We start from the raw sequence: 15,025 nt of genomic DNA on the forward strand, positions 1-15,025 counted from the left end.
AACATTTGAATTAGCCAACCACATATATCCTCTAGGCAGGAGACAAATATGTCTTCTCTGAAAAACCAGATTACCCCAACAGAAGGAAGAAAAAGAAAAACAAAACTTAAAGATACTGACCTCAGGGATTCTGAAAAAAGGTTAGCCCTACAGTGAAGACTAAGGAGCCTTGGTGGTGCAATGATTATGTGCACACTGCTAACCAAAAGGTAAGTGGTTCAAACCCACCAGTGGCTCTGCAAAAGAAAAGACCTGGCAATCTGCTCCCCTAAGATTACAGCCTAGGAAACCCTATGGGGCAGTGCTACTCCGTCACATAGGATAGTTATGAGTCACAATCGACTCAATGGCACACAACATGAACAACACAGTGAAACCTAAGAAGCACTGGTGGCACAAACAACTCAGCTCTCAGCTGCTAACCAAAAGGTTGGTGGTTCAAACTCACCCAGCAGCTCCACAGCAGAAACACCTAGCGATCTGCTTTGTAAAGAATACAGCCAGGGGCTGGGGTGGGATGGGAGCCAAGATGGTGGATTAGTCAGACACACCATTCCATCCCTCCGCAGCAGAGATTTGAAAAACCAGGTAAAACAGATACAGATGTCAATCTTGGAGCCTTAAGCTTCAAATGAAGGGATAAAGAAATAGATCGAACACAGAATGGAAGACAAATCTGACTGAAAACAGCAAACAAGAAGGGATGGAACAGAGATGCCTATCTAACTAGCCCGGCACAACGTGGCCATCTTGAAACAAAGACAGCAGTGATCTTGGGTGAGGCGCACAAGAGGCAACTTCACAGAATTGCCATCAGGACACAGAGAAATCGAGAAGACATACCCTGAGTGAAACCAGGTGGACAGCAGCACAAACCACCCCCATCCCTGCAGCCCAGACTGCCAGGGACCGTGGTATGAACCACTCCCCCTTTTCCCTCCCCACCTGGCTGTCCACCCTGCCTTTCCCACTCGCCCAACCACGCCAAGCGCCAGCAAGCCACTATGGCAGACCCAGCCGCCCACCCCGTCCTATTAGCCTTCCCGACCACACCATATGCCGGCAGGCCACTCCAGCATGGACCCGGCAGCCCACTCTACCTTTCCTACCCACCTGATCGCGTGCACGTGCACATGTGTTTGCAAGCTAGCCCACCCATCGCCCACCCCATCCACCAGGTAAGCGTCAGCAACTGCATGCCCATGCACTTGCATGCCTGTTACCCATCTCCCTGCCCTCACTGATTTCAGTGAGCAGAGGCACCAGCTCTCTCTGTGCCCAGTCACCCTCGCCAGGGCCTGCAGTCCAGCAGCACCTCCTACTCCCTTCAGCCATGTGTGTTGGGATCCGAGGACTGATGGCACGCACTCCCCCATGGCGTGCTATAGCAGACAGGGATACGTCCTCCAACTGGGCACCTCTGGACAGCACTGCCCTCCACATCACCTTCCCCCCATAATCAGATGCTTATGCCCACTCTGATCATCCTCACCCAGCCCAGCCTGCCCGGAACTGTCAGTGAGAATTTCCATCCCCCCACCTGGTGACTGATGACCCGGCCACCCTCGCCCGTAACACCTGGCAACCGACACTACACACACACACAACATGCAATCCAGCGACCAGTGTGAACGCTCCCTGCACTCACACCCAGCTGACTGGCCAGGCAGACACATCATTTCACCAGAAACACCACTACATCCTCAGCTGCCTCGCAATACCAGTGACAAAGAACCGTGCTCACACACCAGTACTGCCCCACCTACCTGGAGGCAGGAGGTGAGAGTTCTCACGTAGCCAGACTAGCACACATGCCCTGCCTCCTCAGATATATCAAAACAAAACAAAATATCAGGAGGCAGCAAACATAACAATGAGACTTTGATGCGTCGGAGACAACAGACAATATCAAATCACATAAAGAAGTAGGTTTAGATGGCTCCAGCAAACAACCAAATAAAAAACCACAAAACCTTGCAGAGGAAAAAATGGTAATATAAGTACCTGATAAGGAACTCAACAGACTAATACACAGGGTCCTCTGAGAGATCGAGGAAAACAAAGACAAACCCAAAGAAAACACAGACAAAACAATAAAAGAATTCACTAAACAATACAAGAACACCATGACAAAAAAGACAATTAGAAACGGTAACAAAAACTAGATACAAGACTTTAACAATAAAATTTCAGAAATAGACAACAGGAGGATATAGAAGTAGAATTGAATTACTGGAAGACACACTTAGAGAACTGAGAACAAATCCCTTGACACCAATTTGTTTTAGGAAAAATCAGAAAAAAGAATCAAGAATAATGAAGAAAGCCTAAGAATCACGTGAGACATTGTCAAGAGGAAAAATGTACACATGATTAGAGTTCCAGAACAGGGAAAGGAAATGGAAAACACAGAACTGTCGAAGATTTGCTGACAGAAAATCTCCTTTATATCATGAAAGATGGGACGATATCCACCAAGAAGTTCAGTGAACCCCTTACAGGACAGACTCCAAAAGAAAGTCGCCAAAACATAACATAATCAAACTTAACAAAACCAAGGACAAAGAAAGAATCCTGAGAGCAGCTCAGGAAAAATGAAAAGTCACCTACAAATGGTCACAAGTAAGACTAAACTCTGATTACTCAGCAGCAACTATGCAGGCAAGAAAGCAATGGACTGACATATACAAAGCCTTGAAAGAAAAAACTACCAGCCAAAAACTACAAATCTAGCAAAACTGTCTCTCAGATACAATGGCAAAATTAGGACATTCCCAGATGTAAAAGGACAACATCAAAACAAAAAGGGGAATAAATGGTGCAGTTATAGAATTTCATATGGAGAGGACATCAAGGCAACAAGGAAATAAAAAAAAGACTGTTTTAAACTTGGACGATTAAGGTAAACTTCAAGGTAACCTAGAGAAAGTTAGCAAAACTACTCACCAAAATAAAAAAGAAGAAAAACATAAAGTCTCAATAATCACAAAATCAACAACAAAAGAAACGAAAAGAACATTCAAAAACACAAGAAATCAGCACAGAAAATTGAGCAGAACAAAGAAACAGTCAACACCACCAAAAAACAAACAAAATAACCACAGTAAACACATACCTATCGATAATCACAGTGAATGTAAATGGCTCAATGGCACCAGCATACAGAGATTAGCAGAATGGATTAAAAAACAAAAACACAACCCATCAATATGCTGTCTTCAAGAGACACACCATAGACACAAAAACAAAAAAATTAAAACTCCAAGGATGGAAAAAAAAATACCAAGAAACAATAATCAAAAAAGAGCAGGAGTGGCCATATTAATCTCTGATAAAACAGACTGTAATGCAAAAACCACCATAAAAAGAAAGACATTATAAAATGATTAAAGGATCAATCCATCAAAAGGACATAATCATAATAAATATATACACACCCAAAGACATAGTGTCAATATATACAAAACAAACTCTAACAGGACTGAAAAGAAAAATAGACAGTTCCACAATAATGGTACGAGACTTCAACAAAACACTTTGAGTGAAGAACAGAACTAGAAAAAAACTCAACAAAGATAATGAAGATCTAATTGTCACAATCAACCAACTTGACCACATGACCATATAAGATCACTTCACATTACAGCAGCAATCTTTTCCAACATACGTGGATCATTCTCCAGAACAGACCACATTTTAGGCCACAAGGCAAGCATCAAATAAAATCCAAAACGCAGAAACAATACAAAGCATTTTCTCTGATCACAACTCTATAAAAGTTGAAATCAATAACAAGAGAAAGGAAAAAAAAATCAAATACATGGAAACTGAATAGCACCTTACTTAAAAACCACTGGGTAATAGAAAAATCAAAGATTAAAAAAAAAACTTCTAGAATCAAATGAGAATGAAAACACATCTTACCAAAACCTTTAGGACATAGCAAAAGCAGTGCACGGAGGAGAATTTTAGCAATAAACACACACAATCAAAAAATAAGAAAGAGCCACAATCGAAACAACAAACTTCTCCAAAAGAGAACCTACAAGACAGGGAAAATATTTTTGGCTATGACGTATCTGACAAGGGTCTAATCTCTAAAATATAGAAAACTTCAATACCTCAACAATAAAATGACAAACAATTCAATTAAAAAATGCACAGAGGATACAAACAGACACTTCACCAAAGACAATGTTCAAGCAGCTAACAAACGTACAAAGAAATGCTTGAAATCATTAGCAATTAGAGAGATGCAAATCAAAACTATAATGAGACACCATCGTACTCCAACATTACTGGCACTAATCAAAAATACAGAAAATAATAAATGTTGGCAAGGTTGTGGGGACACTGGAGCTCTTATGCACTGCTGGTGGGAATGTAAACTGGTGCAACCACTATGAAAAATGGTATGGCACTTCCTCAAAAAGCTAGTTATAGAAATACTATATGATCCAGCAATCCCACTCCTAGGTATATATACCCTAAAGAAATAAGAGCTGTGACACAAATAGACATATGCACACCCACGTTCATTGCAGCATTATTCACAATACCAAAAAGATAGAAACCACCTAAGTGTTAATCAACAGATGAATAGATTAACAAACTATGGTACATACACACAATGGAATACTACGCAACGATAAAGAATAATGACAAATCTGCAAAACATCTCACAACACGGATGAATCTGGAGGACATTATGCTGAGTGAAGTAAGTCAACCACAAAATGACAAATATCGTGTGACATCTCTATTATAAAGTAGCAACGAAAAGTTTTCACACAGAAAAAAGAAATAAAAAAAACATTTTTTGACAGTTATCAAGGATGGGAGAGGGAGAAAGGAAAAACCACCCAAGTAGAGGTACCAACCTTCAAGTCCCTCACATAAACCTACTCCTGTTAAGTATTTATTTTTAAAAATCAACAGTTATCCTATTCTGTTGAATTCTTAAAGACTCTCAGAGAATGCCTAAGATTCTTAAAATAGCTTAAACTATGAGACATTACCAATGATTTCAGTGTCATACAAATTATAAGCAATATGCCATCTTCCTTACCATTTTAAAAAGAAAATTAAAAGAAATCTTCAATTCTACTGATAAAGATAATAACAATCATCTACAATGACAGTGTAGCTTGTTGGCATAAAATTTTCTACCCACAAACAAACATATACTACGGCTCAAAATAAAATCACAACATATAGCAAAAATAGTTTTACTCGGCATTTGTTAGTATAATAGGCTACAAATTCACATGCTTGCAAAAGTTGAGATAAAACAACAATCAGCAAATTTGTAAGTCACCAGGAAGCTGAAGGTTTGGAAAAAAGGTAACTATTTCCACTTTAATCTTGTCACTTCAGTAGTGGTATGGGAGCAGACTCAAGAACAAAAAATGAGAGCAACCAAGGATAATTTACTAAAATTCACCTTAAAAAGATTGAATCTGCCATCTTGGATCTCTGCACCTGGTGTAACTTCCATAGTACAGTCTTCGGCCTAAGTTAAATAACATATTCCCCATTAAGATACCACATAATTTTAAATTAATAGGCCATATAAAGACAAACTAGCTGTGGCTAGTCTGTGACTTGAAACTAAGAACATCAGATAATCATTAATATGAAACTCTGAAAGGGAAGGAAGGGGAAAAAACAAATAAATACGGTAAAGAGAATGGAATTTTTAAATTATCATACAGCATTTAACCACCTTTATAAGGAAAAAGTGATTTATTTGGGGGGGGGTCAAAATGGACAATGGAAAACGCAGGGGTATTCTGGAATATTTACTAATTACCGTAATTTTATTTGTAGTAGAGGTAACTGGTATAACTTCAAGTCCCATTCGTATCCTCTTTTGTTTTTCACAGTAAGCTTTCCAAGTATCTTCATTAAACCCATAGTTAAAATAATCAGAAAGATCAGCACCTAAATATAAAACATACTTTTATTATACAAATATTCCAACTCTTTATACAGCATATAAAACATAATTATAAAAACATAAATTTAGCATTCTCTCAGTCCAATCACTCCTGATTTTATTACTTCTCCAAATTATCACCATAAAGCAAGAGTACTATGAAAAATTTTGATCAAATTTGTTTCCTTTAGAAATGATCTAGAAATAATAAGACAATATGCAAATCTATCTTTACAGCAGTGTTAGGTCACTAGGAAGATTTAATCATATAGGTAACTATTACTCATTTGCTTAAAATAACAAAATGACATTAAAAAATACTCTAAATTGATGTTCAGAAAAAAAACTTTTCTGATAACTGTTTATACTAAAAAAAAAAATTTAAAACAGATACAATCCACAAAAATCTTACCTGGTTTACGCCACGGTTTATCTTCAAAAGAATCCAAATCTACCTCTAAAAGTGGAACTCCATTAATGCTTCCAGGTGCATCAAGGTCTACCCCTTTGACTTTTGTTCCTATTTTATAAAATTACAAAATGGTGATGAAGCTACATTAGCAAGAAGCTGAGGAATAACACAGACAAACAGAAAACAAAATACCTTTTTAATATTCCTGGCACAAGAAATGGCAAGAATTCCAAACAAAGCATTAGAGCAATGTTTACCACAAATAAAAGTATGTGAGGTTAACCTTTATGGTGTGGACATAAGATAAACTGTAGAGAGACTTATCCCTTATAATAAGGGATGCCTGTGCCAATAGGAAGTTGCTAATGTCCATGTTTTAAATCAGTTTTCATACAGCCTGTGAGCTAAGAAAGGTTTTTACATTTTTAAAGAGTTGTAAAACAAACAACAGAAAAGAATGTGTGACAGGATCCATATGTGGCCTACAAAGCCTAAAATGTATGTAGTCCTTTACAGAAAAAGTCTGCTGATCTCTGTGATACATGGTCAAAAACTGCTTTTTAATTGAGCACTAATAATTATTATAATCTAGTTATAATCTAGTCAGATATGTGCCTTATTTTTCTACTGACGCAACTTCAAATACCAATTTTACCTGTAGTTCCATAAACTCTTCCTCCTGTCTTGATGTTAAGATTTACAGGTGCCGTACCATAACTCCTGAAAACAAAACAATAAAAAACACCCTGAGAAACTTTAGGTAAACAAAACAATATATTCAATGTGTACAAATAAATTCAACACCCACACAGTAACTGGATAGACACTGACTCCTACCTTTTAGGAAACATAAACTAATTTTACAAGTTTGTCACTGGCTCAATAAAAAATAAAAACAAGTATTTTAAGTATGACTTATCTTAAATGCCTCCTTGCCACTAACTCAATATCCCACTATAGCTAACTTCACAATAAATTTGGCTGGGAAGGGGAGAACAGTTGATACACCTGTCTTTATTTCCTCACCTCCTAGTTATTCATCATACAGCAATCAAGTTAAGAGTGAAATTTCTCCACCCTATTGCCAAATCCACTGGCTTCATTTTAGTCCTTCCTACATTTGATATTGTTGATAAATCCTCTTTCAAATACCCAGAGTACTTGTCCAGATTATTCATTCAATTATACGGAGTTAAAAAATAAATCTACGGTGAAAGCAGAACAGTGCCCAGTGGTGGTAGGTGGTTAACAATTCAGAGAAAACAAAAGAGAAGCCTCTAGAATGCTAGCAATGTTCCATATACTTATCTGGGTGGTGGTCACCTGAATGTATACATTTAAAAACTTTATTTTAAATGAAGTATAACATACATGGGATAAAGTTAAAAAAACAAAAAACACACAAAATCTGAAGTCTGACAAACCTATGGCAAAATTTATGTTTGGCTGGAGTCAAACAAGCCTATGACAAATTTATATATTGTCAATTATTAGTTTTGTACCCCTGGCCAAGTCATTTAGACCCCATGAGCCTCACATTCATTTTCTGTAATATGGGTTTATAGACAGTTCCCTACTTTTCTACATAATGCAATCTTGTACATGAGTGGGAAAATCAAATATAATAAGTAAAATAGATTTACATGTCATGGGGAGTGTGATGGTTAATTTTATGTGTCAACTTGACTACGCTATGGTTCCCAGTGGTTTTGCTAAACACTAGACTAGTTGTTGTTCCACAATGTAATCTAATGCGCTGTAATCATCTTCCATAATGTAATGTAATCAATCAGTTAACTGAAAGGGAAGTTTCTTTAGAACATGGTCTGCCTTCAGACTACAAATAGATATTTCAGATCTCTCTCTCTCTCTCCCCATTCTGTACTCTTCCTGTACTGACCTATGGATCCTGGGATGCCAAACCTGCAGAAGTCTCCAGCCTGCCACATGACCTACAGATTTTGGACTTGCAAGCCCTCCACAATCCTGTGAGCCAGTAAGGGTTTCCAGCCTATTGCCTGACCTATGGATTTTGGACTTTTCAGCCCCCACAATTATGTGAATCAATCCTAAGACAGGGATGTTAGAGGGAGGTGATAGAGGTGAGTTAGTAAGGAAGAAGGCTAAACTCCCACCAAGCAAAAAGGTATTATTAAGATCCCAAATTATAGATGTTTTCAATGATATATTTCTGACATTATATACATGTTATTTAATTTGGTTCCTTCCCTCCCAAGTTCAGCCAACTGGACTTATGAAGATTCACTGCTTTTGGTCTGCCTAATAATAACCTCCATATTTTGGAATAACCTAGGTCAGTCATTTCCATTAGCACTGTCATTTTTCTGGTTTCTACTTTTTAAAAAAATCAGGGCAATAAAATATTCAAGTAATTGTATAAAGCTCCACTGCTATAAGTGCAAAAAGTACACAGTAGTCCAAACTAAACTGTTACTTTCAAGCAGTACTATCATCACCAACTTGAAATGTTTAATCATCTCACTGACTGCTTAATTCATTTAGTAAGTGTTTATTGAGAACCAACAATGTGTCAGATACAGTTCTAGGCTGAAGAGAATGAGGAACTGGACAAATGATTTCTGCCCTCTTGATACTTACATTTTAACAATCCTAATACAACAGAGCAAAAGCAGTTTTGAGGTATCTATATAAGATGTACAAAAGTGATTGGAAAACCAAATGTATAAAAATCAAGGACTATCTGTAAATGGTCCTTCAACAGAATAAAATAAAACTATAAAAGGCTTAGTCCTAAATGCTCAATAAATGCATTTCATTGTTTCCCACCTAGCTACTTTCCCTAACACATTTTGGCTTTTAAAACATCACTTTTCTTTTTTAAGCCACCAAGCCTTCATATTCATTGTGTATGAAGAAGTTTAGCTGTATGGAAAATGGCACTTAAGCAAATGTGATATACCGTCCAACAGACCCTCAGGTGCTAGATCCTGGCTGTTACGTAGGGACTTCAAAACAAACACATACATTTATTTTAACATACTCCTTCCACACTACCCATACACATTAATACATGTATGTCATATACTCAACTGCTCTAGAAACCACCAAATCGTTTTTGAATCCTTTGTCTTCCTGTCCAACCACAACCAACCCATGTTATTACTATTGACTACTCTTCTCAAATACAGCTTATTTTCTCATCCATCCCTATACTACTGCTGCTGGCTTAGTTTGGGTTATCATCTTCCCTAAAAAACTACTTCCAGTCTATTAACTAAATTATCTCCATCTAGTATATCCCAATGACATGACTAGAATTATCTTTAGCAAATAATCCAACTTGCCTAAAAACCTTCAAAGGTTCCACAATGACACAGTGAAAAGTCCTAACTCCTCAGTACGACAAACAGGCCCTCCATAAGTGATTTCAACCATCCCTTCCCATCTACCTGACGCTCCAGATATGTGGTTCCACCAAACCATATTTCACTGTGTCTATCTAAGCAGTACCCTCTGCCTAGATCATCAGTTCTCCTTCTTCCATATGAAGAACGATTCAAAGCTGTTGTTACCTCCTCTGGGATCTTCTCAACACCTGTGCACTTTTAGCAGTTCTCCTCTCAAAGCTTTCAAATCAGTTTGAATATGTTTCTATTCTAGCACTTACACTGCACTGAAGATATTTACTCACATGTCTGTCTTCCTTACTACTTCTGGAAAACAAGGGCTATTTTATTATTTTTTGGATTCTTACCATCAATTATTACAATACCAGATAAATAAGATTATATCCTTAAAAAGCGCTTGTTGAAGGAATGAATGGATGCTTTTGCTGAGCAAAAAAATTAAAAACCTAAATGCAGGTGTGCAGGTGTGGATAAGTAACAAAATAAAAGAACGATAAAGAGATGCAAGCTGCATTTTAAGGTTTCTAACTAAAGAACATGTACAACTCAATACTTTTCTAAAAACACTTTAATTTCAGGAATCAAAAACTGCTGCTTCCATGTAACTTTACCTACTTAACTTTATCTTTTGGAAAGAAATATTTTCATGGTAAAATTCTAAAAACAGTTCTGACAACGGTAAGATGGAAAAAAAGTAAAAACAATGGAATCAACTACTAATGGTTTTATACAGTCAAACTATTTTTCATGAAGTTTTCAGACAACTGTTACTTACTTAAAATAACTTACCCATACTGTGGTCCTCCTGTTTTAATATCTCCTATAGTGACATGAACATCATCCTCATCATCATCACTGTCACTATCACTATCGTCTTCAGTCTCGGTCACTTTCTACAACAACATACACAATTATAAAATACCTTAAATAATCCATTTCACCATCTAATATTAGTTACTGGAATATATATTTATTGTTTTTTTGAGATACAGTGTTAAAGAAAAAAGTTATAGGCTCATAAGGCTGCCACCTATTTCAACACATTTATAATTTTGATGTTCTACCTGATAAAAAGGAATAAGAATACGAATAAAGAAATAACACCTCTTTCAGCATTGTCTTTTTGTAAATAATCCTTCATGTACTTTTTTTTTTCTAATCCCTTAGAGTTTCCAAAATGCAGCTGCAAAAAGGGTAAATTTGTACAAAATAAGTATCTGAAGAATTCTTTGTAAAAAGAGTATGAAAGTAAGAGGAAAGCAATTTTAAGATTCATGATTAAAATTCATCAAATAGTAAAGAGTAGCTCGACTATTTCTGGCATTTACTCATACCTAGAAGAGGCCCTATATGCAAATGGTTGAGAGAATACCTTATTTCTATCTGCATAAAAGTTGGGCCACTTAAGCAGACTTTATTTTGGCTCCAAAAGGCTTAGTTACATAACAGTACATAAGTATATCACCTAGGCAAAATACTTTTGCGTATGCAAATTTAAACTTGCAGAGTATTTTTAAGAATTAAGATGTTAAAATATTCATAAGACTAATGATATCTTCATCCCACAAAATATTACTTTTAACAGGCATGGGGTCAGGAACTCTTATATTTAAAAATATTTGCTAAAAACCCATGACATTCAAACTTAGGTTATGGGACTCAATGTCCACTTTGAAAATCAGGCTTACTATAATCTAACCCTACTGACCATTCAGTTCCTTGAAAGCACTAAGCATCAAGCCTTTGCACATGCTACGTGTCCTCTGAAGCTCCTTTCCACTATTCTCTTCCTCAATAGTCCCTACACATGCTTTTCATGGTACCAGATGAGGCTGAAGATGTAAGAGGGGGCCAGATCACACAGGACACCAAAGGTCATGTTAAAATTTGGCTTTGTTCCTAAATGAACTAGGAAGCTACTGATAAAGATTTTAAAAAGGAAAATGACCAGATCTCAAAGCCTTATGTTACCGGTTTTGGTACGCCGTTTTCAGTAGTTTCATCTTCAATTCCAGATGGAGGATTAGCACTACAAACAACGAATGTCAGGTATTACTTTTCAAGAGTACAGATAGCTTATACTAGTATTTTTAACTTTTCAACTAAGTCTATGTCTAATAAAGTTTCCTAAAATTATTGTCCCCTCTGGATGGTAAGAACAAAGATGGTAAAAACTGCCTGTCACTCCGTTACATAAAAACAAGTACAATCATTGAAAGAAGAATGGAATTGCTTCCACAATTTGTTAATGACTTGCATTCCAACAGTGGGCTGTTTTGTTTTGGTGTGTTTTTCTTTTTTACATCTTTAAATATGCAGCACACTTAGTCTATCTTACTTATCGTAAATTTTTCCTGACTATCCACTATGTGCCAGGTACTGCTGTAAATGTCCAGGGCTATGTAATATACAGCCTTCTCTTTTCCCTGATGTGCAGGGAATTCAGATTTGTGATACCATCACATTAACTCTCTTAATATGCTTCTTTCTGGTTGTTTCATCGACCTTACTAGACATGTGCCCATTGTTGCATAAAAAATAAAGAAAATTGTAAGATTAAAAAAAAAAATCTTAATGCAAAACTGTCCTATAATTTCGTACTAACAAGGAGCTCCAGACCTAATTTTGATAAATTAAAAAATATTTTTTAAGGTCAGGTAAGACTTGAATTCACCCTTTCAATTTTCAATTTAACAAAATTGAGCGTAACAATAAACATTCCATTCTCATGTGGCCATTAATCATCAAACAACAATTCTAGCATTATAGTATAATTGGTTTCTTGTATTTTTAATAATTATGATTTAGACTATGGGAATTAGCCATGAACTCATTTACATATAAAGAAACTGAAGTACAAAGCAACTAACTAATTTGGCCCCCAAGTCTCACAATTATTTAGTAGCATTTCTAAGAAAAATGCCTAGATTTTGACATAGCAGAGCTCCTTTCATTAGATTTCTGCTGATCTTCTTTAAATTTCATTTTATGTCAGTTTCTATATGAATCAATTTACCCTCTACAGTAGTATTTTAAATATTATCTCCAAATAAAGCAAAATCATGAAAGGTAAAAACAGAGAACTTATCTCCTATTAAATTTCCATTGTTCTATTGCTGGACTCAAGAAAATAAATACCCAATTATAATTCTTCAGAACATTTACTTCCTGTCTAAATAAGCTTCCTGACGGCCAGAAACAAGTTCAGCTTGCTTTTAGTATGGCACAAAACAGTACTGTTACTATGTTTAGCCAAGACTTGAATAGATAAAACAATAAAATTGAAGAGTGTAATGCAATGGTTAAGAACATAAACCTGTTGTTGTCAAGTCGATTCCGACTCATAGCAACCCTGTAGGACAGAACAGAACTGCCCCATAGTTTCCAAGGCTGTAATCCTTAAGGGGAGCAGAATGGCACATCTTTCTTCCGTGGAGCAGCTGGTGGATTCAAACTGCCGACCTATCGGTTAGCAGCCGAGAGCTTTAACTACTGCACCATCAGGCAATGAACTAGTCACAAAGAAGCTTGGGCAAATTCTAATAGCAGGAACTCAGGTGGGACAATGATGTATCAAGCTAGAACACAGGTTTGGCAGAGATCTCTGACCCAATAGACCTACTCCTTCAGAAGTTTGGCAGCCCTGGTGGCACAGTGGTTAAAAGCTTGGCTGCTAACCAAAAGGTCAGCGGTTCGAATCCATTAGCTGCTCCTTGGAAACCCTATGGGGCAGTTCTACTGTGTTCTATAGGGTTGCTATGAGTCGGAATTGACTCGATGGCAAAGGGTTTGTTTGTCTTTTTTGGGGGGGAGTTTTAGAAGTTTTAATTCTCCATCATCATTAAAATGTTAGAAACATGATAAAGTTATATTTTTCTATAAAAATGTTTAAGGGTAGATTTTTTTCCATGAGATGAAATAATTCAATTGCCCTCCACTGAGTTTTTGACATGATGCTCAGGGAAAGTAGAAAGCCTCTCTCCAATAAATTTAATTGCATTGTCTATTAGCGAATTAAAATAAAAGAATATCCAATACAGGAAGCAAGATTTGAGAATTGTAGCAAGAAAATTAATAAAAATAAGTGAAATAAGGATTACTTCATTAAAAAAGGTGTATTTGATTGTGAATTTATACCCTGTAATCAGTTAACTTCTTAATCAATTGAAAAACAAGGTACAAAGAAATACTGAAGCACCTTCATACCTGGGACCCAGTGCTTTAACTCTTCAAAACACTTAATGAGAAGATATTAAAAAAAAAAAAAAGTAGACAACTCAATATTAAAAATGTTAAGGATTCAAGTGATTAAAACCATGGAAGAAGCCCACCAGCTCTATATACTAATCCCAGCTTTGTGGTTAGTTGAAATTAGGGTTAGGAACTGGGCTCAACAGAGAAGTTGGAAATTGAAGTACAAAGCAACTAACTGGGTTTGGCCTAATTCTCACAATTACGTAGCAATAGTTCTAAGAAGAATGCCTAATTTTATTAGGATCAATACAGAAGTTTCAAAACTAAATCTTAAAATTTCAGATGGTATAACAATCGAGTGGAAAAAAAAATCTTGCAAAATAAGGGATAATATTTTTGGGTGAGGAAGAATACTCTAATTTCAGCTCCTCCTAGTTCTACATTATTTCTCACTTCTTCCCTCCATCCACTTTATCTCATAACAACTTTATTAAAATTCACATACCATACAACTCACCCATTAAAAGTGTATAATTCAATGGTTTTTAGTATTTCAGACTACTACAACCATCCCCACTACCTAATTTCAGAACATTTCATCGTCACCGCCCCCCAAAAAAACACATACCATTGAGTCACTCCTCATTCCCCTCCCCCACAACCCCAGCATCACTAATACACTGTCTCTTTGGATTTGCCTATTCTGAGTATTTCACGTAACTGCAATCATACAATTATGTGGACCTTTGTGACTAGCTTCTTAGCATGTTTCCGAGGTTCATTCATGTGGCAGCATGTATCAGTATTTCTTTTCTTTTTATTGCCAAAACAGTATTCAATTGTATAGCTATACCACATTTTGTTTATCCATTCATCAGCTGATAAATCCTTGGGTTGTTTCCATTTTCTGGTCATTATGAATAATGCTGCTGTGAACATCTGTGTACAAGTTTTTGTGTGGATGTATGTTTTCATTTCTCTAGCTGCAACACACAACTGCTAAAGTATCCTAGGAGTGGAATTACTGGGTTATATAGTAACTCTATGTTTTTAACTTTTTGAAGAACTGCCAGACTGCTTTCCAAAGCAGCT

General features: G+C 36.5%; 1 protein-coding gene across 12 annotated transcripts in view; it reads right to left on the reverse strand.

The window, feature by feature from the left end:
• Positions 1–15,025, reverse strand: part of FIP1L1 (factor interacting with PAPOLA and CPSF1) — a 79,942-nt gene that overhangs the window by 62,271 nt on the left and 2,646 nt on the right. For 7 of the 12 annotated variants that reach the window (XM_004382902.2, XM_012557430.2, XM_023737343.1 and 4 more), the window contains 5 exons: positions 11,711–11,768; positions 10,529–10,632; positions 7,006–7,070; positions 6,351–6,458; positions 5,813–5,943 (listed from right to left, as the gene is read on the reverse strand). In XM_004382902.2, coding sequence (XP_004382959.1) covers positions 5,813–5,943; positions 6,351–6,458; positions 7,006–7,070; positions 10,529–10,632; positions 11,711–11,768 — 466 coding nt within the window. Of the gene's footprint in view, positions 1–5,443; positions 5,513–5,812; positions 5,944–6,350; positions 6,459–7,005; positions 7,071–10,528; positions 10,633–11,710; positions 11,769–15,025 lie in introns of all 12 variants that reach the window. The other 5 variants (XM_004382900.2, XM_004382901.2, XM_023737339.1 and 2 more) reach the window with 1 other exon arrangement.

The sequence above is a fragment of the Trichechus manatus genome, unplaced genomic scaffold (assembly GCF_000243295.1).
Source record: "Trichechus manatus latirostris isolate Lorelei unplaced genomic scaffold, TriManLat1.0 scaffold00101, whole genome shotgun sequence".
Lineage (NCBI taxonomy): Eukaryota > Metazoa > Chordata > Mammalia > Sirenia > Trichechidae > Trichechus > Trichechus manatus.